The 25134-nt window shown below is 28.9% G+C and overlaps 2 protein-coding genes across 6 annotated transcripts in view; one reads left to right on the top strand and one right to left on the bottom strand.

The window, feature by feature from the left end:
- The window catches only part of Rbcn-3A (rabconnectin-3 alpha), a 518724-nt gene that overhangs the window by 135584 nt on the left and 358006 nt on the right, over positions 1-25134 (bottom strand). The gene's annotated exons all lie outside the window — the stretch shown is intronic.
- LOC142327792 (retinol-binding protein pinta-like) lies at positions 1029-20022 on the top strand. The gene is made up of 6 exons (XM_075371130.1): positions 1029-1600; positions 6927-7083; positions 8563-8815; positions 10953-11063; positions 15649-15757; positions 19662-20022. The coding sequence occupies exons 1-6, from the start codon at positions 1474-1476 to the stop codon at positions 19841-19843; spliced, it is 939 nt and encodes a 312-aa protein (XP_075227245.1). The 5' UTR covers positions 1029-1473; the 3' UTR covers positions 19844-20022.

Genomic DNA, 25134 nt, shown 5'->3' with positions numbered 1-25134 from the left:
GAACAAAATCATATGATTTAAAGTTTAACGGGAAAAGAGAAAAGTTTGTAGCAGAATTTTACAAATTTTATTTTTGAAAATATAAATAATATTTTTTCGATTTAAATAACTTTGGTCTATTCGATAATAAAAAAGTATAGAACGTAAAAACCCTCAGAAAGGCAAAGATTAGATAACTTAAATAGATAACAAAGGGTTAAGGATGCAGGTAATATAATCAGAGAAGTATTACAAAACAATTAACGATCGACAACAGAAAGTCGATGAAGTCTATATTTCATTTAACACATCCATGAAGGTGAAATTAAAATACTAACAAAATCTAGTTTTCTCACATACAGTTATAGAAGGTTTTAACTTGATAAACGGGGAATATCCGGAAGAATTAAGAGATAATCTTTTTTCTTTACTGGATTAATTCTTAATTTCAATACTCTTAAACGGGTTTGACAGAGACTAAAGTTTAACGTGTTACAGTAGCCAATTTTAGCATTTAAACGGTAATGTAAAATACAAATTTTATAAAAATTGTTATTCTTTAAAATGAATCGAACCGAATTAAAATATAATGCTAGTTTATGTTTATAGAAAAAAATGTTCAGATAGTTGGGGTAGATCTGATCGATGACTAGAGTTGCAGTTGTAATAATAGTTGCATAATGATTATTGTAATTCTGTATTATTTTAGATTCGATAAAAAACAATCTTTAAATGATAACAAGATCCAAACCGTCAGCGATAATGAAATCTTTAGTAAAATTTTTAAACATAATAATCACACATTAATTTAATTATTCGCAAACAAAAGATATAAAATTAAAAGATTCTACAAGGCAATCTACATAAGAGAAGGTGGGATCGAGAAGTAATGAATCATTAATTTGTATTAAGTAAAGGATCTTTCTCTGTCCTGGGAAAAATCAGTATAAAAATAAATATCAAACGACTAAGCGAGTTAGCTACACTAGTTATTACAACTCAAGGCCACACAAACCAGTCTTAGAAGCTACGCAAGCAAAAATCAAGGTATACAACACAGGCACTCGATCGCTTATTTTCTCACTCGTTCTCTCTTTCTCACTTCCTCTTCTCTTCAGAGTACGCACTACTTGCAAAATTAAGAAAAAGTATAAAAAACTAATAAACAAAACAAGGAAGATTTTAATGAAGGTTATTCCACTGAGAACTAGAGTACAAGTAAAAACAATTATAACAGGTGATATTTTAAACCCTACGTAGCAACAAGGAGAGAGAGAGAGAGAGAGAGAGAGAATGAGACAGAATACATCAATAAACCGGGTACACATCTTTTAGATCTGAAGAAAGAAACTAACTGGCTTTCAGTTTCTGATATGAAATAGCAATACGGTCATGTAAAAACTTGTCCGCTTGGAATTCCTGAGAACGTGTCATAATCGCAGACTTATAGTTACATCAACAAGAAGGTGAAGTTTAGTCGTAAAACGTAAAATCATGAAGCCATCGGCACGAAGTTGGACCGTACAAGAGCAGTTGGATAAAAATGAACGACTGAAATTATCAGACGTAAATGAACTGCAAGCATGGATGAAAGGAGAGCAACATTTACCATCGATACCAGGTATCCGTAACAAATAATTAGAAATAGAAAACGAAATAGTTAGCGTAATAAATATTTAATATTACTTTTTCACAGGATTTAATTAAGTATTATTTAAAATAATAAAATACAATGGTTTGTTGAGGTACAAGAAAACATTTCTTGTACATTTTTCGCTTAAACAGAACACACATTGTAATTTTATAATATAATTAAAGATTACACAGTTTTTATAAATTCCACTCGATAGTAATTATAGTTAATTAACTATTACAAAAGGTACAATTTCAATAGAATTCTCATCACATTTACGCAATTTTTTACTACAAATCATGAAATAAAATAATTACTATTTGTAGATAGCTGTATTACAGTTCTAGTCTTCTACAATTATTTCAAAGAGAAGATTTAAAAAAAGGTCAGTAAATAAGAATATTTGTAAAGAAAAACAATTTGTATTTTCAACTATAAATGGTCGCAGCATTACAATAAAATCCCGATCGAGTCGATACAAAAAATATTAATTTGGTAAAAATTATAGTTAATAATTATCAGGGATGATAAGAAAACTAAGAAAAAACTTAAAACTTAAGATAAAATCATAGCACACTATAAAACAATAAACCTTAATTAAACTGAATTTTTTAATTCCTTGTGATTTAAGGAAGTAAAACATATTGGTATTCAGTTAATGTTATAGTAATAATGTAAAGTGTGAATAATAAGAATGAATAAAAAATAAATTATTACAAAGTAATAAGATGCTAAATTATTATATTAATACACAGAAAAAATATATTTAGCACAGAACCATCTATAACGTCAATTATTCCGCCACAAATTTTAGTAATATTTTATAATATTCTCAAATCTTATTTTAGAAATTTTTTAAAAAGTTTCATGTCCTCGCCTTAACAACATAATTATTATAATTCTGAAACACTGTCGTTTCTATTACTTACAGGCAGATAAGAAAAATAGACCATTACATCATAGATTATTTTATATATTCACAGATTAAATTAACTTGATTTAATTAATAATAAATTGAAAAAATGATTCATTACCACGTTATAAATACTATATTAATCTAGCTTCTGTTTTCACAACTGTTGTGAAAACTGAACAGATCAGCTTACCAGATTTTTTTCATCAGTAAAAAATTTTTGAAAAAAATTAATAAAAAGTATCGACATATTTTGTAACCCAAAAAAAAACTTTTAAGCAATTGTGTTATGAAAAATATTTAAATAATAAACAATAATAAACCTCTAGTGAAGAGTCTTTATATACGATAAAAACCATCAAGTAAATAAATAAAAGGTTTGATCTTTTATTTGGAAAATTACAACGGTTGAACATCAAAGATGCTGCAAAATATTTCTCAGATACAAAAAATGCTTATGTAAGAGATTTGCTGTAAATCAAATGTTAAAATATAATGCTCCATTCATATATAAATATAGTTCTAAAGTTCAACACTCAAAACTAATACAAACATTTAATTATGATTTTACAAACTCTACCAGTAATTACAGAATTCGTCAACCTAAGTGTAAAAATACATTAATTTGAGGGAAAAGTGCTAGTACTATTTATTGTTGGAGAGAAAAGTAATATTCATATTTACTGAAATGATAAATATATGAATATTTACATTGAAAAGATGTGCAACGGGAAAGTACCACAATCATAATTCAATTTTGATGCAATAATTTTACTTTTGGAAATCTGGATAATTTTTATATTACTATTTATAAACCAAGAAACAACTAATCTATACAGAATTGAAATATTAGTAGACTGGATCCTTTGTTTATGTAATGAGTATATCTGTAATTTGTCCATCCATTGTTGGGCTAGGATGTGGCCAGGGATAGTATTAGAGAGCTGTTAACTTAAAAATATGATCGATTCAGCCACGTCTCAAACAATTTTCCATGCAGGAAGACTCTTCTTAATCTTCTGTGCCGCTCTGATAAGATACTACTGAAAGTATTAAAGAATGTTTACTGCCATAAGTACCAGTATTAAAGAGTTCTGTTCGGATGCCGTGAGTAATTATACTGGATTAACAAGTTGTATTATGGTGAAGAATATCTGAATATTTCAGTCATAAGTGGCATTTCACGGCAGTGTAACAAAATTAAAAATACTAAATTACTATTCTGCGCATCAATCTGCATGTCATCTGTAGGGTTTTTCAAAGGTAAGGGTTTATAACTCCACTGACAAAATAGAATCAGTTGTTTAATATGCATATAAGTTCTGGCTGGTTTAAAATAATACTATAAATTCTCTACAAATAGTAATCAAGAGGCATAATATTGATATCAATTGCTTTTAAATAAAAAAGTGATTGATTTTAAACATAATAATTAATCACATATTAATTTAATTAACTGCAAACAAAATGTCTAATTTAAAGATTCTATAAGGCAATCTATATAATCGGAGAAATCAAGGAGTAATGTAAAGTAAATGTAAAGGCAACTTAAATAAATTTGCAGCTCTTGTTAAAAGTTATGCATTATAATGACTATCGATTACATAGCTTTTAGTATTAATGGACTATTTTTATAATTTTCATTTTTTTTTGTTGCCAAGAAACTTTGTAACTGCATCCTTGAAAGCTTTCCAAGCTAGTTTTTCTGCTTTCTCAATTTTAGATTCAAATATTTCATCTTCAATAAGCTTCCTTAGATTTGAAACATTCTCCATCTTTTTTAATGCCTTCACAAATAACTTCATTAACGCTAGTTTAATATTTAATGGAGGAAGGAAAATTTGTTTGGCTCTACTAATGTTTTTCATACCAAATTTTACAGTTTGTCTTGATGGCCATTCTTTTTTTTTATTGAAAGTGCTGCTTTCTATCATGACTATCCTACTCATATAAAAGACATGTACATTTGGTATAATCGCTTTGCTGTCCAGGTAACAAATAAGCACCTTTAAATCTCATGAATTGTTCAACTTTACTCCTTATACCGAAGCTTAATTAAAACTAACTCAAGATTTTTATAACTCTTTCAAATGAACAGAATGCCCCACTGGTAAAGAAGTGTACTTACTTCCATTGTGCAGAAGAACTAATTCACCGGGTTGGTCTAGTGGTGAACTCATCATTGCAAATCAGCTATTTTTGAAGTCGGGAGTTCTAAGGTTCAAATCCAAGTAAATGCAGTTACTTTTATATGGATTTGAATATTAGATAGTGGATACCAGTGTTCTTTGGTGGTTGGTTTCAATTAACCACATATCTCACGAATGGTTAACCTGAGACTGTACAAGACTGAATTTCATTTATATTCATATATATCATCCTCTGAAAAAACACCTTATGGTGGTTCTGAAGGCTAAACAGAAATAAGAAAAAGAACTACAGAACTGTCTTAAGACTCCTTTTCGACGAATGAATGAACAGTCTCCATTCAGAAACCTTATAGTCAATGTGGAATTGTTCCACAAGTTCAGGTACATCATTACAGTAAATTAATGCATTTTTTCAGAAAAATACTGATCAAAGTTTTTTCTCAGTTTCTAAACCAGCAAAATGTAGTGCCAGGAACTAAGAAATTCTCTTCTTTCAATCTTGAGGCTAACAGTTCAGCAGAGTCCTTAGGAAGTCCCTCACCAAATCATTTAATTCAGATTGCTTGAACAGTTTTTGGTTTATTACTTCCAGGATCATAATTATCATTTGTATCATCCAGTTCATTAGCACAGGTATGTAAAATCACATATATCATCTAATTTATCTAGTGGTGAAGGATCCTATTAGATACATATTGCTGATTGAACTGGCTAAAAAATGTCCTTTCTGTTTTTTTAATATTGAATCCCTATTATCCATGAACAAAAGTAATAATAATTGCTATGATTGGTTAGTTCTCTCCAAACCATAGGCACTCCAAAGTGGAAAAACGTTTTTTTTTCTATGTGACAATGGCAGCAAAGCTCTTCAACACACACTGAATAAGCCTTATGAGAGGCCCAAGATTTGTTTCGGTTTCCTAATTACAAACTAAAATATGCAAAATATACTTTTTTTACAAATTCTGTAATGTTTTTTTGTTTTTTGAGAGTAAAGTTTCCACAAATATAGCAAAAAAGTCAGGCACATTGACACAGCTGCTTGATAGCATTGGAGTTTAATAAAAATTAGTAAAATATAAGTTATATAAAATTACTTGAAAAATATGTGTATAGTTACTTAGAAAATGTAAGTACATAAAAAAAGTATAATATAAGTTGAATTAAATAATATAAGTTGTCACAAACTAATAGCACAAATGCAAACCACAGTTGTAAAAAAAGGTACTGAACTTAATCTTTTGTCTAGAGTAACAGATGGTGGAGATGGGGAGGCAGGCACCACAGCAACAGAAAAATGATTAGACATGTACGAAAGTGGCTGTATATACAGTTACGTTATAAATTTATTACTACTTTTAACTTGTTTATCATAATTTCACTATATTTTTATTCCGAATAACAACTTTTTCCATTTTCATACATAAAAAAATTTATGATTGTTTATTTAAACAACAATTTTACAAAATCATCCTTTATAACAGGCTAATATCTACACTTAGAAAAGAAAATGACAAACTGTGAAAAAACCTTACATGATGGAATTTTTTTTTTGAAATTTCAGAGCCAAAAAATCTATTGAACTCACTAAACAGATTCCCAAGAATTTTACTACTGCAGACCTGTGTTTAACAATTAAATATTAATAAAATTAGTTATTTAAATAATTAAATTAAAACTTGTTGATGATTATATAAAAACGTAATTCAACATATTAGCTACTTTATAGTTCTTTCATCTACTTTATGAAGCTAATTTATACTTCCACTGAAATAGGATATACTGGAATGTTCAGATTGCTGATATCTGATCTAATAAATTTAACATGGATATAGATTGTTCTCCACAAAAATTATAGGCAGGGTTAGTGCTCGTATGTCAGATCACAATTAACAGTTATCAATGAGTACAGGATAGGAGGTCTGATTTTGAACCACACTGCATGGACCTGTTCAACTGTAATTCCACTACTACTGCAGTTTTTTTACAGCATGTTTCCTCTTCTGTTTCCTAAAAATGGTTTTACAAGTCATTTATAGTGGAATTTCAGCTTTAATTATTTTTAACTTCTTAGTTGGGCTGATGCAATACAATAATACAATACTAACAGTGATAAAGTTTCAGTTGGTCTGATTGTACAACTTAAATAAATAACTAAATAAATATTTTAAAAATAATATTAGAAAAATCAAGCACTGCTTTATATAAATCATAACTCTTTGTTCAACAATTATTTTTTTTAATATTGCAGATGAACAAGTAGTTCTGTTCCATCATGCATGTGATTATCAGATAGATAAAACAAAAGAAACAATAGAGAGATGCTATACATTGAGGACGACTATAAAAGAAATCTTTTATAACAGGGATCCATCGCACAAGTACATTCAGGAAATAAACAAAGTATTGTAAGTAAAACAGTAAAACATAGATAATACAAAAACAGAAATAATACCTAATTACACATTTCTGGAATTACAAACAAAGTTTACATAAATAACTTAATCAGTCTCAATCAGAACTATGAGGTGATTTAATACTTTAAATTCAAACAGATTACCCGTACTAAAGCAGGAGGACTAATCTTTTCAGCTGCATCGGTAATCATATTACATTACTTTTGTTGATATTATAACTGAACCCTGAACCAAAACCTGAAAATATTCAAGTAAATTTCTAGAACCAAATGATTCAAAGTTTAAAACAGTAAATGTTGCAATGATAGTCAACATATTTGAATGAATATTTGCTTGAGGCTAGTCCATGGATTTTTATTTTTAAGATATTTTATGGTGAGTAAAAAGCTTTGTACAATATAAAATTAAAAAGGCAAACAATTTTAAACTTAGAACCAGGAAAATTTGATTAATCCTAAGTTATTGGTCAGAAAATTGTGTGGTAACAGTTGAAAGCTAGTACATCAAGAATAAGGTTAATTGTGGGAATGACACAAAAGTTACATTATACTACTAATAGGCAACCATCAGTAATACTGTTACTAATTGGTAGAAAAATTTATAAAAATAAAAGTTGCAACTATAAATATAAGACTAAAAGGAGACAAAAGACTGTGTAAAGGTCCCAAATTGGGGGAAACATGAAAATATTCTTATCTTAAATTAAAAAAAAAATTAGATCAATTCATCAATTTTTGTTATGATAAATTTTGTTTACTCATACACACATTGTAAGACATTGTAAGACTGTTTGTCTTATACACATACTCATATACACATTACTTAAAGAAATTCACGATAATTACAAAAAAAGTTTTTAATTTTTTCAAGGAACTAATTGACAAACTCTAAAATTACCATTTTATTTAGCTATAAGCTTTTTTTTATACATATATTTTAATTTGCATTCATTTTATATAATAATTATGTAGAATAATATACTTGCATAACATTATTATTATACAATAAATTTTACTAGTAAATTTATAAAAATATATTTCACAGACTGCAAAATTATTATAAAACTTTTGTGGATAACAGAAAAACCATTTAGTCTGAATTAGAGGGAATTGATGACAGTATTTTATTCACAGCATTTTTAGTGCTGCTAATGACATAATACACAATTTAAAATTATAATTTTTTACCAGAAAGGATGTAGATTAGAGAAAAAAAAGCAACAGATGTATATTTTTTCAAATCTTTTTAGTTTGTATTATCAGTCAAGAGTGAAACAAAGTTGCTAATTCTTGTAAAAATAGCTATATCATGCTAAAAATATAAACAAGAAACAGTAAATGACTTAAAAATATTCTTTAATAAAACAACATACTTATGTTAGAAAATTAACTAAACTTTCATAAAAACCAATTGAAAATATAAATGATAATATGTTCATATTTCATATCTCACAAAAATATCTGATTTCAGGAGTTGCACACCACTACCTGGATTTGACAAAGATGGAAATCAAGTAATATGGGTAAAATTCTTAGATACAGATCCAGAAAAATATTATTTAGGTGCAGCCTTTAAACAAGCATTAATGGTAATGGATGTAGTACAACTACAATATGGTCCTGTTCCTGGGTATGTGTTTATACTAGATGGAAAAGGTTATTCACTATCACATGTTTTAAGGTCATCATTGTCATTGTACCGAAAATTTGTTGAATATGCACAGGTACATGTTCTAAAAAATAAATACACTATACATTAAAGAATTTATTATAAGTAGTAAATAAAATGAAAAAATATCAGTGAAATGATACTCTGATATCAGAATTACAAGACTAAGGATATACATAAGAATTGCAAAACAAGAACCTTCTTAAAAGATTTTGTAAAAGCTTTTTTTTCTTAAAAAATAGTTGCTTTTAGTAACATAAGTAAGAAACCAATCATCTAAAAACCACTTTGTATCATTCTTTGTTAAAATCTCTTTCCTGAAACTTTAATATCATTAAATAACCTCAGTATGCTTTCTATATAATACTAATATATATATATATATATAGAGCATGACAATATCCAGGTAGCATTTTACAAATTATTATGCACGTGAGTCTTTAATATGAAATAATGATTAATGAAATAAAGAAAATTAGAGAATTTAATCACTAAGGAAGTTACCAAATTTATTACTAAAAACATCATAACCTAACTAGATCAGTTCAAAATTAAAATATGAAAACATAACTACAATTTCACTTTTAACAGCAACTTCAAAACATCCTGTAAACTATTCTAATAGCTAATCATCTGTAAACAGTGACATAGTGGTTAATATTAAGCAGATCAGCTGTTATGTGATGACTTTTATGCGATATGCAAAGTTTAGGTTCAAATTTAAGTAGAAATAACATTACTTTTAAGAGGTTTAAGTGATTTAATGTCATCATTGTATTTTGATTGTTGGGTTCAATTTTTAATAGTTTCATGACCAGTAGTAACCTAAGATTGGGCAAGTTAAGAGGCAGCATAATATTAATTGAATAATGAACTCTATGTAAAATTGCACAGAAAGTATGCAAGGATTAGATCATAATATACACTATGAATAAACATCTTATTTCAGGTGTTTGTGAAAAAGAACAAGTTTTAGAACAATTCATTATGAATCTACAGAAAAAAAATCCTTTGACTTAACAAAGACAACAATATTTCAATAATAGATACACATAACTTGTACACATCTTATCTGCAAGTTAACCTGTATGTATTAGCAAACAAATAGATGGCAGCCCCTTAAAAGAAGTTGGTAGAATAAATGTTCATAGTGTAATAAGAAGAAAACTACACAATATCATTTTAAAGATATAATAAAAAGTTGACCAGAATTATCTGAACAAATTTTCACTAGCTAATGCATAACAAATATTATTAACACTAACAAAAATTATTTTAGGCATTAATTTAATAAATAAAATATGTTAAACATATTATTTATATTCATTCTTTCAAATGAGCTTTCAAAATTATTTCTCAGAATTAAATCGACAAATTATAAAAAAAAAAAAACAATCAATGAAAATAAATAATTAAAAAATATTTCTGTATTGTTAACACTAAATGACATTAAACATTTTTGTCACTTTCTTCTATTGCTGCAAAATAAACTGACGACTACAATGATGTAACAAAAAAGGTCAACATTTTGTTTAAATAATATATATCCTTGGAAATGTGTAAAAATTATTTTTTTCTGACAATAACATATCATTTATAAGAAAATATTATTCACATAAAATATGCACATCGAGATTAAAGTACATATACACCTTAAAAAGAAATAAATTTAAAAAAAATCCAAGACTGATATCATACATTTCAGTTATTTTCATATCACAGTTAGAAAATACAAACTGACTAGTTATATCATGACTTTTTTTAGTAAACAGATGGTCGTTAAAACTTGACAGTTTGCTATTATAAATTTTCAGAAGAGTTGTTACCACTGATAATTTAATACATACTTGTATTCAAAACATAAATTTAATTAGTCTTTTAAGCTATAGTAATTCCCTCATTCAAAGGCTTCCTACTATGATGAGTATAAGAATGTAAAAGTAATTTTGTTTCTTAGAAAAACAGTACAAATCATTTTCAAATACCCAAGAGTGAAAACGAATATGTGTTGCAGTCACAAATATGATTAGGGTTTTATTGATCCCAAAGCATAAATGTGTTGCATCCAATTTTATCTTAAGATCAAACCATTAGCAATATGTGATTCTCTGATAATAATCTAAATTTAATCTTATTTTTCTGATCCAGTAAGAAATATAATATCTGAAGTGGAAAAATTTATTTTATTTCAGGAAGGATCAACATTTTTTCCAAAAGCAATACATTTATTAAATGCATCGACTGTAATAGAGAAAAGTTTATTATTAGTGAAACCATTCATAAAGTCTGAGCTATTCTCAGTTGTAAGTATTATAAGTTAAAAAAATTTAATTACTACTTTCTGTAACTTATTTTTTAGCTAACTTATACAGAAAAGACAAATATATGTCTAAGTAAAGTATTTCAAACACAAAAAAAACTTAAAAAGATTATGTAGAAATCACATCTTTCATTTATTACACAGATAGTAATAATATTTCTGTTATTATCTTAAATTAGGACCTTGAAAAAATAATTAAAAAATTCACTGAATCAATAACAAATATTAAAATTTAGCCATTTTATTTTATGCAGCACAAATGCATAAAATAAAATTACACATTAACTTTCATCTTAATGATGAAAGTTAATGTAATATAACAAGGGATTTATTAGTCTATTCAAATGTTAACTAACTTAATTTTTCTTTTGAAACAACTGTATTCATGAGATATGAGTTCAGTTTACAGTTAACCTTATATACCTATATATACCTTATATAACCTATATTGCATAACTTTTTATGTCTCGAGGTTTGGTAAACATAGACAGTAAAGTTTTAAACAAGGACAAAATTTTGTAATTTAACTTACTTAAATATATACATTAACACCACTACAATATATAATTTTTCTTATATACAACTTATAACTATTTTTACTCTTTTTTTACATAGTCTCCAGCCAAATTGAGGAATTCATAGCATTTGACAAGCTTATGAATTCTATCATCATAAATTTCTTCTACCTTTGATTTAAGCCATCCTTTCATGTTTGATTACCACTTTTTATCGTCAAAGGACTGGAATGAAAGCCATTCCTTCTTGTTTATACGTAGAATCACTTGTCAAACCCACTTTAACAATTACCTATATCAATATCTATATTATTTGAGTCTTTTTGTTTTTTCATGGGTTTTAAAAAAAAATTCCTGTCTTTTTTTGGGTCTATTGTTTTATTTTCACTGCCAGTAAAACCTTAATTCAAAAAAGAATTACTATCAAAGCTGTAAGGTTAACAATAAACTACAAAAATTTGTTTATTATTTTTGTTGTAAAAGAAATTTAGAAAACCACTGGACACAAAACTTTCTGATAGCCTAATGTTAATGAGATTACTTTATGAAGACCTGAGTAAGAAATCTGAGAAAACTAATCAGGACTCTAACATCTTTCATCCATTTCTGTGCTAAGATATCATTGTTAACTCCACTAATTGTATTCTAAGTTTAAAACCACAAGTTACTTAAAAGATAGCTCTCGCACATAATTAAGTAAAAATTTTATCAATTATATTGTAAAAGTTATCATTTCATGAATGATAACAGAATGTGTGTACAACATTATTCAAGTTTGCCAAAATCTCACAACAGCCAAACAAAAATAATCTGCAAAATTCAACAAGCATTCAGTGATAACAATAAGCAGGATTATATAACCTAGAAACTCTATGAAATTGCATCATTAGAAAATTGTCCATAACTTTTTAGTGAAGTCCATTTTCAAACACCTTGCTCTCTAGTTAAGTTTTTGGGTGAAAAAAGCTTTTGTGTTATCATTGCCTGGACATGATGTATTTGCTTTAAAAAAAGTGAATGATAAAAATTAATTAAAAAAACAACTTTAAAAACAATTAAGTTATATCTTAAAATGGAAAAATCTGTAGTGTATGCTAAAATCAAAATAAAATCATAAAGATATATCAGGCTATATATCTGATTAAGATAATAAAACTACAATCTGCTTTATGGTAAATGGGATAAATAGCTGAAACAAAGTAATTCAAATATTTGAATATAAAAGCATGGTTCTAAGAAATCATAAAACATAAGGTAACAGATAATTTCATTTCATTATCCACTAAAGTGGTTTGTATGTTAGCCCCTAGGTTAAACTTGCCACAATGACGCATAACAGATACAATCCACAAAGATATGGAGCACTGTTAGTTGGCAGTCACAGCAAGCACAAAGGGGTGCATCTGTTTCCACCATCAGATATCCATGAGTGAACCTAATACGCCTTATTTGTAAATGGCAAATAATAACTCTCCTCATGATTTCTGCACGAGTGGTGATAAAGTGTTCTTAATTGGGCGCAGAGTTTATTGTTCATGGTAGTATCCCATTCACTTTGCCAGTCATCAAGAACTACCCTCTTCAGGAAACAGACAATATCATTAGAAGCAACACAAAATGTTGGTAAAAGTAGGCTGAAAACAAGCCTCTTTTGCCGCACTATCAGTGCACTCACTGCCTGAAATTCCTATATGGCTGGGGATCCAGCAGAAGCTAACTGTTGTATTATGTCTAGTGATTTGCGAAATAGCAGACTGAATTCCATATACAACAGGGTGTCTGGAGTATTTGTCACTTATCACCTGTATGGCACTCATGGAATTGAAATACACAAATACATGTTGAAATGTTGGGCTAATTAAACTTAAGGCCTTAGTAATAGCAAAAAGCTCTGCAATGAAAATTCTAGTAATTCTGGGGAGGCAAAACATGTATTGTCTATTGTCAACCACAAAAGCACACCCAACAGAATCATAGTTTTTAGAGCAAATCTGTATAAACCGTAACATCTGGAATCAAGATATTTATAATATAAAATTTATTCTGTAAAAAAAAAAGAATTTGTATTCTTTTTATTATACTGACATAGATCAAAGCGTAATTAATGAAAGAAGGCCACCAAGATGGGTAATATCATGGAGCAACAGTAAGGACTGGAGGCAACTGTATACACAGAGCTGAGAAAAGGTGTTCACCTATAATACCTAGTGGAACAGTAGATCTTAGCTGTTACTGGTATCAATTAACATGCTGGTTGGAGAATGCTGTATCAAAGGTTGGATGAGTTGGTTGCACTTTAATCCATGCCACATAGGAGCATATAATCTGCCTATTCCAAAGCGATGGCTCACCACTGTCCACCATGAGACTTACCACAGGGCTTGAGTGAAACGCACCTGTGGCAAGGTTGATGAATATGAGTGTAGACTGAATCGAGCATCTTTAGTGTGGTGACCTGTGCCAATGAATAAACTATGCAACCATAGCCCAATTGGGAATGGGCCAGAGCTTGGTAGAAGCACAACATACATACACGATCAGTTCCCTGACAAGTATTAGACAGAACTCTCAGCATGTCTTAATATTTTTACATTTCACCTTCAGCTCCTTCATATGTGTTACTCATGTTAGTCGTTGGTCAAACCACATACCTACAAATCTAACCCACGTGTATGCTTCAACTGGTTCACCATGTAAATATAGTTGAGGGTAAACATGTTCTTTCAACAGGAAAATGCAAATGCACTTGGTTTTTTCTGGGGAAAACATGAATCCAGTAGATTTATACCTCGGGATATTGTGGATATTAATATGCGGGATATTGTGTTCTGAAGCAGCTTCTCACCTACAGCTAACATTTTACATGCTAAGTAAATTGAAAAATCATCTACACATAAAGAACACATTAATGGGTTTTTACACGCAGTTTGTTATAATATTTATGGCTACAGCAAAAAACTCTAAGGACACTTGCCTGGGGTACTCTATTTCCAGCGTAAAACTTTCAGATACCGTTGTTACAACTTGAACTCAGAAGATTACCTTGTACACCCCATTCATGAAGTGTATTTAGGATTCCTCTCCTCCATGCCATGTCGTATGCTTTCAAAAAAATATAGCAACCAGATGTTGGTGAAGTAAAAAGACATTTTGATCAGCAGCTTCCAGGGCAAATATGTGATCAACAGACTATCTTCCCTCGTGGAAACCACATTTTTCTGGAGCACTAAGGGAGTTTCTCTCAAGGAACCACATTAGACTATGGTTTACCATTCGTTCTAGCACCTTGCACTGGGTACTGGTCAAAGAGATAGGATGATAACTTGTCAGGAATGATTTATCCTTACCACGTCTCAGTAATGGGATTACTAGTGCTTCTCTAGTTACTCTTTTAATTTCTGGTTAGTTCTTTAGCTGAAAATGCTATTACAAGGATTGTGATTTGAATGTAGAGAGGACACTGAAAAATACATCACAGCTGAATGCCATTCTAAAACATGACTTCTAGAAAGGGTTTGAAAACCATAAGAAAAGTGCTGGCTTGTTATGTTTAGTTTCAAAGAATGTAAGAAGTAGAAATGAATACATATAACATATTTTTATTTTAATACCATAATTTCAAAACAAAATGAAAAATTTAACTATAATCCAAAAAAATTATTCTACTGACAAAAGCTGAAGTTGACTAGCTGATGATGAAATAGTTTTGATTCCTAATTTAGGATTTATATTTTTCAATAAGAGAGGGTAAAATCCTCAATAAGTAAAAACATTCATCACAAATATGGGAATCCCTTCCATTCATAATAAACAAAAGAATACTTAAATAAATGTTACTAAAAAGTAAATGTTTAAGGATAGAAAAATGTTAAAGATTATGTTACAACTGAATAATTAAACATTAGTTAATAAAATATTATCAACTACAATTAGGTATCAAATAATGGTTTACAGAGAGAATATAAAACAATCAGGGAGACAATATTAGTTATATTAAATCTAAAATAATACAGATCTATTAAGCAAATTAAATGCCATATTAATTTTTTTCAGATAAAATTTCATAAGCCAGGAAAACTTGATACACTTTTGCAATGTTTGCCAGAAGATGTCATACCAGATGAATATGGTGGAAAAGCAGGATCTTTAATTACTATTCATGGTAGTATTAATTTATGAATTACTAATAATAATATATTTATTATAAACAAAATTAAACACAAGTATTTTGCTGACCCGCTAACAGTAAACAATTAAGAATGAAAATACTTGTAATTTTTAAAACTTAAAATTCATATGTTAGATATTAGAATATATGATAAAAATCAAAAATTAAATTTAATCATCAGTTTAACAGGTATTTTCCCTTTTCCAATGTTCTTGAATGAAAGATGGGGTAACATCAATTATTCCAAAGTTAGAATACTGGGCAATTCAAAAAGGACTTCACAACTTTAAAAGCATACAAAAATTTATTGATACAACTGACAAATTCGAGTGAGGTCTCATTTCATAGCAAAACACATCAAGTTTTGACTCGCGTAGCTCATTAGTACTGAATTCTGTCACAGTGCTGAGTCACCAGTGTTGCTAAAAATGGATACATTTACTGGTACAGAACATGATCACTGTGTTTTGGTTTCATGATTTGCAGTCAGCAACTGCAATTCAAAATAATTTTCATAGGGAGTACAGTAGCAAGCCTCCTAGTAGGCATATAATTTATTCTTGGCATCAAATCTTTGTTGAGACAAGTTGTTCTGTTAAAACATGTAAATTCACCAGGATGCTCACATATCCCTGACACTGCTGTGGAACAACTCAAAGAAAGCTTCACACAGTCTGAAGAAATTAACTCAATATATGTCAATGAGATTGGCATTTCACAAATGACTGTTTGGTGCCCAATACATAAACGACTGAACCTGAAGCCAAACAAACTAACCCATTCAACACATTACAGATAATGAAAAGATTGCTTGGCTGCAGTTTCGTGTGGAAATGGTGGATAGAATTGCAGACAATATAATTTTTAATGATGAGTTAATGTTTCACATCAGTGGTAAGGTGAACACCTGTAACTGCTGAATATGGGGCAGCAAACGCCCTAATGAATCATTGCAGCAGTTTCATGATAGTGTTTTTTGTATCCTAAGCAAACAAAGACTGTACAGCCCGTTCTTCTTTCAGGAGAGGTAATGTCTGACTTGCTGGTTAATCTGAAATGAAATCGACTTCGGGGGGATGTATGTCACATTACAAATGAAAGCCACATCAAACCACAATGAATATTGGGTGATAAACTTGATGTGCTTCAATGTTACTTATAGATGTTTTTATAAGTAAAAATTTATGAAATGCGACCTCAACCAGATCTGTCAGTTATCTCAATAAATTTTTTTGAATACGGCAGAGAGTGTACATTTATTTTATATAAAAACTACACAAGTGCTTATAAATTTAATAATTAGAATTAAACATTAATTAAATGTAAAGTGTGCAATTGTATACCTAATTTTATTTAAAAATAATAATAATAATTTGGATTTAAAATTAAATTGTGAATAATATTAAATACAAAAAAATGATTATTTTTTTAGAAACTAATAGGTTAATGTTTTATAAAATTTATATTATTTACAGAAAAAAATGAGGTTTTAACACCATTCAACTTAAGTGTATAATTATTACTTTCCCGCCTAGTGCTATAGCAGAGCTACAGCTATATAAGGGAAAGTATGGTAATCGGTCTAATTTGGGCATATGTGGTTTTAACTGGCTCTTTATGTTTTGACACTTACAGAACCCAAGAAACTGGATGGAAATTTTCCAGATGTTCGTATGTACATGTGTGTGTGTGTGTGTGTGTGTGTGCGTGTGCATGCATGTTCAATGGTAGTGTTGCACCCTTATTTACCTTATATCTTCAGAACTAGTCGACTGATTTTGACCAAACTTGGGCAGTTTAATTCTATATATGGGCCATTGATGCCATTAAATTTTCAACTTAAAAGGTCAAGGAAGTGAGGCTTTAGAGCAAGTTCACCATCAGTATCTCTAGATTTCACTTAATTAAGATCTTATTTTTCTAAGGCACATTTGTTAAAAAAAAATTATATTTCCAAAAAAATGTTTTTGCAAAATTGCAGCCCCACCCCAAGAAATGCTCTAAATAAACTAGTGGCTAAATGTGTGTAGTGTGTCATTAGTACCCTCTCTCACCACAAGGAGCGCTAATGTAGCACTGATGTACAGCTGCAGTAGTCATTTTCTATGTTGTAATGTCACAGGTGAGCAGTAGAATTAAATAAATAAACGAATATTTAAAAAAGTATTTAAAGTGGCTGCTACTACTGCCTCACCCACGTGAATGAAATATGGTATGCACGTGTGCTTTAGTTAAATAAACAAAAAAATATTTTATTTAGATAAAATGATATATATTTTAAATTAAGTTTTGTGTGTGAGTAAGTCATACATCAGAAAAAAGCCGTGTGGCAGGAAAATCCTACAACTGTGAAAAATGGCTACAATCCCAGGCAGCAGAATTTTATGCAGTGGATTTGAAGAAGCTTGTTTCATTAAACAAAACGAAATGGTGGTTATGTAGAAAAATAAATTAAATATGCAAGTATTTGAAACAATAATAACTTTTTCATTATTTCAAATATTCTCATTTTGTGACAGACTGGCACTTACTTTTGAACCGCGCCTCGTATATAAATTTATATAACGTTTACCTAATGTATATAGATATATCTTGCAGAATGAAAAATACCTATCTTTGGGTAATAATAACCAACTAATTACCATATTTAATAAAATGTGGATTTCTATAAATCATACATATTAAATAAATAATGATTGATTATAATATTAATTTAAATACATTCATCAGACCTGTGAGTTATGGTTATTAAAGAATTTTGTTATGGACAATAAATAATAAAAAATGGAAGATTGATAGTTCTCAAAATGATAAGTCTTAAAACAAACAGGAAAGGGCAGAAATATGTCCTTACTATAGAAATAATCTATTTATAATAATCCTGCTTATAATCTAATCTATTTATAATCCTTGCAGGGTATTATTACAAGGGGATAAATTAGGTTGGTGGGTTATTTATTAAGACACCCAGGTTTAGTTAATTTGGGGTAAAAAAAGGAACGTATAGAGGGCAAAAACTGTTCAGAAAGACAAAGAATGGATTATGTAAAACAGACAGCTGAGAATGTATGATCCACAGGATGGTTGGTTATGGCTCTTCAAATATTACAGCAAGTTCTGATTATTAAACAGCTAATAATTTCCAACCAATTTTATAACAACATTATGCTTAAATAAATTTACCACATTAAAAATAAAAACAGATTAAAAACAATAAAATACCATAATACCAAATCTGGGTAACAAGAAACCCAATTTTAGTCAGACATTTACCTTCTGAAGTTTTATTTATTCACTAAAAAGAGTAATGAAAAATGTATTAAATTAAATTAAAAAAAAAAAAAATGTAATTCCATTTCCAATTATACACGTTTGTATATTGTTTTTATCAAACTAAGTGTTTTTAAATTTCATACTGTTCAAATGTATTGAGTTGATAACATTTATGGGCTATATGTTAAGTATAGATGTTGTGGTTAATATCTTTCTATGTGTGCCCGTCAAGTTTTTATGAGGTGATTTTAAAAGGTTGATACTGTTTTGTTCATTGTTTGCATGCATTATTATCTGGTATTACAGATTTTGAATAAAACTCATCTAAAGACAGTTGAATAATATTAATGGCACTTCCAAGATGAATACCATTAATATTAGCACCACCTGTAAAGTTACTTGAGAAGGAATTGGACAATAGTTTTGAAAATATTTTCTGGAAGATTATTCTTCCAGAAAAAAATAAATTGAATTTTATTGATTGAATTCTATGCAATTAGAAAATCAATCGCTGCAAATTTGGATATTAATTCTCTAGCAAGATGAATTTTTCAGATTATTTGCTTGTTATTTATTGTTAATATTACTACTGAATTCATTAACATTGATTACTTTTTTATAACAGAAAAATTTTATAATCATCTGTTGGAGTATGCTGACTGGTTTAAAGAGGAAGAGAAGTGGCGAGTGGATGAAAGTAAAAGAAGAAATGGTAAAGCAATAAGTAAAAATCAGAAATCAGAAAGAAGCAGTACGTCAGAAGATTCAACTGAACAATTATCACTTAGAACATTAGCAATTGACTGAATAGATTACGAGGGGTACAATATAGAAAAAATCAGGCACATTAAATAGCAGTGGAAGAAATAAAATTACTACTTTAATTTAGATAAGTTAATAATTAAGTGGCTAGTGATCATTTACTGTAGGAATAATACAATTTTTTAAATGGAATTATTTGTTATCAAATAAAAATGGTGATTTTATTATGTATTTTCATTATTATGTAAAAAAAAACCTGTGTAGTAAGAAAGTTAATGATTTAAAAGTATAAAAACAAAGCATGAGTAGATGACTATTGAACAGTAAAAAGGAATAGTACTAGCAACCATCAGATCATCTTTAGTGAGGCTGTTTGGAGAAAAATAATTTTAACAAAACACACTACTTTATGATAAAAATAGATATGTTTGCAAAGTAAAAAAAATCCTTTTTTGGGAACTTGTGTGTCCTAAACTTCTTAATAAGAAAAAAATCATTTTAAATGGCATTCCTTGAAAAAGAAAACTGTGGGACAGATTTTAACTAAAATTACTTTCTGTATAACTTAATAAATACTTTAAAAATGAAAAATTACAATTCGTCTACATAGACAATTTGATGATAAATTTAATCTTTTTGTCATAATCATTGACTAACATCAGGTGATTGTAATTATATACACAACCTGCTGTTATTCAGTATTGAATTATTTTCATTAGAAAATATATGGTAAAACAATAATTCACTTTCTCGCATTCCTGTGAGCTTTAGCTCACACATGATAGTTTTGCATAGTTTCACTACATTACTTTTCATATTTTTATTAAGACACAGGATTCTTGCAAATATCTATATTTAAAAAATATATATATAATTAGTATTATTTTCTCCCCGTTTGATGAATTTGTTTATTAAAACTAAATAAATTAAGTAAATATTAAAATTTATTACTTTAATTACTGAATGAAAAAAAATTATAATTTAAAATAATATTATTCTTTGTACAGTTCACTAGTAATGATTTCAGTGTACTCGCTAACAATGTACAGTTCAATTATAATAAACAAACTTATTTCTTGTAACAAAGCTTCTATGAAATTTTTTAGGTAATTTCATAAGAAAGCTACCTTTTGTACACCATGTTTTGACTTCTGGACAATTTTAATATATCTTCGTGTTTCATATCCCCCAGACTACAAATCCATCATCAGTTCAAAATTTTATATATATATATATATAATATATATACATACATATTTCACTTTCTTGTGGACATGATAATTACCATAATCATTTTCAAATTGATACATAAAATATAATGACCCAAAATCTGGTTGAGTTCGTTAATGGGCAAAATCGGACCAGGTGAAAATGGGGGGGACCTTTTTGTAAAAACAAAATATTGCTATAATGTTCTTATTAAATAAAATATCAAATTTGTTTAAAGTTCCTACTATTCTTTGGATAAGGGCCTAAAACTTATCTAAGTAAAGTTTTTTGATATCACCAACCATTGACCCAGGGGTGGAAAAGCTGGAGTTTCGAAGACAAAAAAATCATACATCCAATAAAATAGCCACAGTATTGAATCGATTTAAAGTGGTCATTAGTTCTCTAAACATTACCTAAAACTTTTGTCTGAAACAATTTTTGATATGACTAACTCTTACTTATGGGAAGGGATGACCAAAATGTTGCTGGAATTGGAAGAAAATGGGGCTTGTCATATGCTTTATTTGTGAAACTTTTTTTCACACGCAACCATAGTCATATTCAGTAAATTTTAAGTTTTTCTTAACTTAAAGGTGGAAACTTTTTCATCCCCTACTTAGCACCAATGAAATCTAGCTCTGCTTTCCAGTGTGCTGAAAGGGATTTTTTTTTTGTTTTTACATGCATTTATTTCAATAAAAAGTTCTACTTGACTTGAACCTAAAAAAACTCATCTTGTAATTTTTGTGTGGTCACAAAAAACCTCAATAAATTACTCAAAACAATCAGATACTGTGATTGATAACATTACATTATATATTTTATTTATAAGCAGTTTTCTTACATACACTTGCAATTTTAGATCATTTTAGATTTGTTTTTCTAAATCTCACCCTTTCGACAACAAAAATCTGATATCAATTCTTCTTAAATTGTTACTCTAATGTAATTATTAAGTAACCAATCATCATGATCAGTTTTAATACAAATAAATTACTTATCATTTTTAATACAAGTTGCAAAGCAAGAATTATGATAAAAATCTATGGAAAAGATTATACGTATGTATAATTTATAAAACAAAGAACAATTATTTGAAAACTGTTCCATATTGATAAACAGAATTATATCAATATTCATTCATTAAAAAAATTTCTTTCTCATCCACAACATGTAAATAACTTTTGGCTAGCATCACATATTTCACAGTCAGTTTTGAACAGACTATGAACAAGAGATAAGTGTTAAATATAAATGTGGTTGTTAATTTCATACACTTTATTTAAAAGGAATCTGAAAAAGAATATTTTTAGAGCTCTGATTCTGAAGTTCTCACTTTGACAGTATATAATTAGTTGCATAACTCAAAATCAGTTTGTATCAAATCTTGAACCGTTATTTATTACAATTTATGTAATGAATTTGCCAAATCTCTAATGACTAATTTGTATACTTTTAAATATTTTTTTTCAATTTTAATAAGATATGATATCTTTGCGACAGCAATTTGTAGAGATATGAGACACATTGAATCATATTTTTTTACCAGTTTGGTATTAAATTAAACAATAAATTAAGTCATGGAAATTATAATTTTCATTAAAACTTCCAAGATTTATTATAATACTATATGGTAGTTGTTAAGAAAGTGGACTCATAGTACCAAGTTCTTTTCAGGTATAAACATGTAAATAGATGCTTTATGAAACTGAATAACAACTGTAATTGAACTACCTACGATTCTGACTTATATCATTGTACTAACAGTAGACATAACAGTATTCAGTTATGTGTTAATGAACAGATGTAAGCTTAATTAAGTTTTAAGGTGAAAATGTGTGGCTTAAATGGTGATCAATACAATGCTGGTTCATGATGAAATCAATCTCAAACAGTTGTAAAGACTGAATAAATTCAGTTAAAAACAAATTTAATCAACAAAATATTTTGAATACTACTACTTCTGATCTCTTAAGTCTAAAAATAGTGAATCTAGATGAAAATTGTGGATATTTTGATCAAACCAGTCATTTGACTGGTTTGATGCAGCTCTCCAAGATTCCCTATCTAGTGCTAGTCATTTCATTTCAGTATACCCCCTACATCCTACATCCCTAACAATTTGTTTTACATATTCCAAACATTGCCTGCCTACACAATTTTTTCCTTTTACCTGTCCCTCCAATATTAAAGCAACTATTCCAGGATGCCTTAATATGTGTCCTATAAGTCTGTCTCTTCTGTTAGCTATATTTTTCCAAATGCTTCTTTCTTCATCTATTTGCTGCAACACCTCTTCATTTGTCATTTTATCCACCCATCTGATTTTTAACATTCTCCTATAGCACCACATTTCAAAAGCTTCTAATCTTTAAGAATTTCCTTTTTAACATTCTCCCATTCTTCTTCTACAGTTTCTACCTTATCTTTTTTACTCAGATCTCTTGCAATGTCCTCAAAAATATTCTTTACCTCCTTTTGCTCAAGCTTCTCTAAATTCCACCTATTCATCTGACACCTTTTCTTCAGGTTTTTAAACCCCAATCTACATTTCATTATCACTAAATTATGGTCGCTATCAATGTCTGCTCCAGGGTAAATTTTGTAGTCAATGAGTGATTTCTAAATCTTTGCTTAACCATGATATAATCTATCTGATACCTTGCAGTATCGCCTGGCTTTTTCCAAGTGTATATTCTTCTATTATGATTTTTACACTGGTTGTTGGCAGTTACTAAATTATACTTCGTGCAAAACTCAAAAGTCGGTCTCCTCTTTCATTCCTTTTGCCCAGCCCGTATTCACCCACTATATTTCCTTCCTTGCATTTTCCAATGCTTGCATTTCAATCTTCAACTATTATTAAATTTTCATCTCCTTCTATGTGTTTAATTGCTTCATCGATTTCTTTGTATACATACACTACCTCATCATCATCATGGACGCTTGTAGGCATATAGATGTTAACAATCGTTGTCGGTTTAGATTTTGATTTTATCCTTATTACAATGATTATATCGCTATGCATTTTGAAGTACTCTACTCTCTTCTTGTTCATTACGAAACCTACTCCTGCCTGCCCATTATTTGAAGCTGAGTTAATTATTCTAAAATCACCTGACCAAAAGTCCTTTTCCTCTTCCCATCGAACCTCACTAATTCCTTCTACATCTACATTTATCCTATCCATTTCCCTCTTTAAATTTTCTAACCTACCAACCTTTATGAAACTTCTAACATTCCACGCTCTGACTCATAGAATGTTATTTTTTAATTTTCTGGTGACCCCTTCCTTAATAGTCCCCATCCGGAGATCCGAACGGGGTACTAGTTTACTTCAGGAATATTCTACCAAGGAAGGCACCTCCATCATTGCTATATGAAAATGCAGAGAGCTACATTTTCTTGGAAAAAAAGCAGCTGTAGTTTTCCATTGCTTTCAGCTGCGTAGTACTCAGAGGACTGAGTGATGTTGATATGGCCATTTAAGTCGTCCTGACTTATGCCCTTAACAACTACTGAAAGAGCTGCTGCCCTCTTTCAGGAATCATTCCTTAGTCTGGCTCTCAACAGATACCTCTCTGATATGGTTGCACCTACGGTCCAGCTACTCTGTATCACTGAGCACTCAAGCCTCCTTACCAACGGCAAGATCTCATGATTCATAGAGGGAGTTATGATTGTAAGATGTTTATATAAGGTAGTAAAAAGGATCTCCCTTTATATATAAATAAACATTTATATTTTTCATTAGGTAAGATTTTTTTAAAAGGTATCCTGGAGAATAGCAATGTTATTTAATTTTTTAAAAGTTTTATAACTTAAGTTTAATTTTCTTATGAAAATACTTCTAGTATAAAAATAAAATCAGCTTATTATATCTTTGTTAAAACATTTTTTGTTCTTTTTTATTGCCTCAAAACATCTTACACTAAAATTAATGGAATAAACTTATACCAGAGTAGCTTCCTTAAAAAAAAAAAAAAAAAAAAAAAAAAAAAAAAAAAAAAAAAAAAAAAAAAAAAAACATTGCAAACTGAATTAAAAACATCCTCCTTTTATTGATGTTATTTAAAAAATAACTAATCTATTGTTAAAAATAAATAAGATATTATTATTTGGTT

Source organism: Lycorma delicatula, chromosome 1 (assembly GCF_047948215.1).
Source record: "Lycorma delicatula isolate Av1 chromosome 1, ASM4794821v1, whole genome shotgun sequence".
Lineage (NCBI taxonomy): Eukaryota > Metazoa > Arthropoda > Insecta > Hemiptera > Fulgoridae > Lycorma > Lycorma delicatula.
This window is presented reverse-complemented; position numbering and strand designations above follow the sequence as displayed.

Bases quoted from the DNA above. Each gene is read 5' to 3' on its own strand.
- LOC142327792 (XM_075371130.1), top strand. From the start codon at position 1,474: ATGAAGCCATCGGCACGAAGTTGGACCGTACAAGAGCAGTTGGATAAA. The intron at 8,816-10,952 runs GTACATGTTCTA...ATTTTATTTCAG, and splicing joins AATTTGTTGAATATGCACAG to GAAGGATCAACATTTTTTCC. The intron at 15,758-19,661 runs GTAGTATTAATT...TTTTTATAACAG, and splicing joins ATCTTTAATTACTATTCATG to AAAAATTTTATAATCATCTG.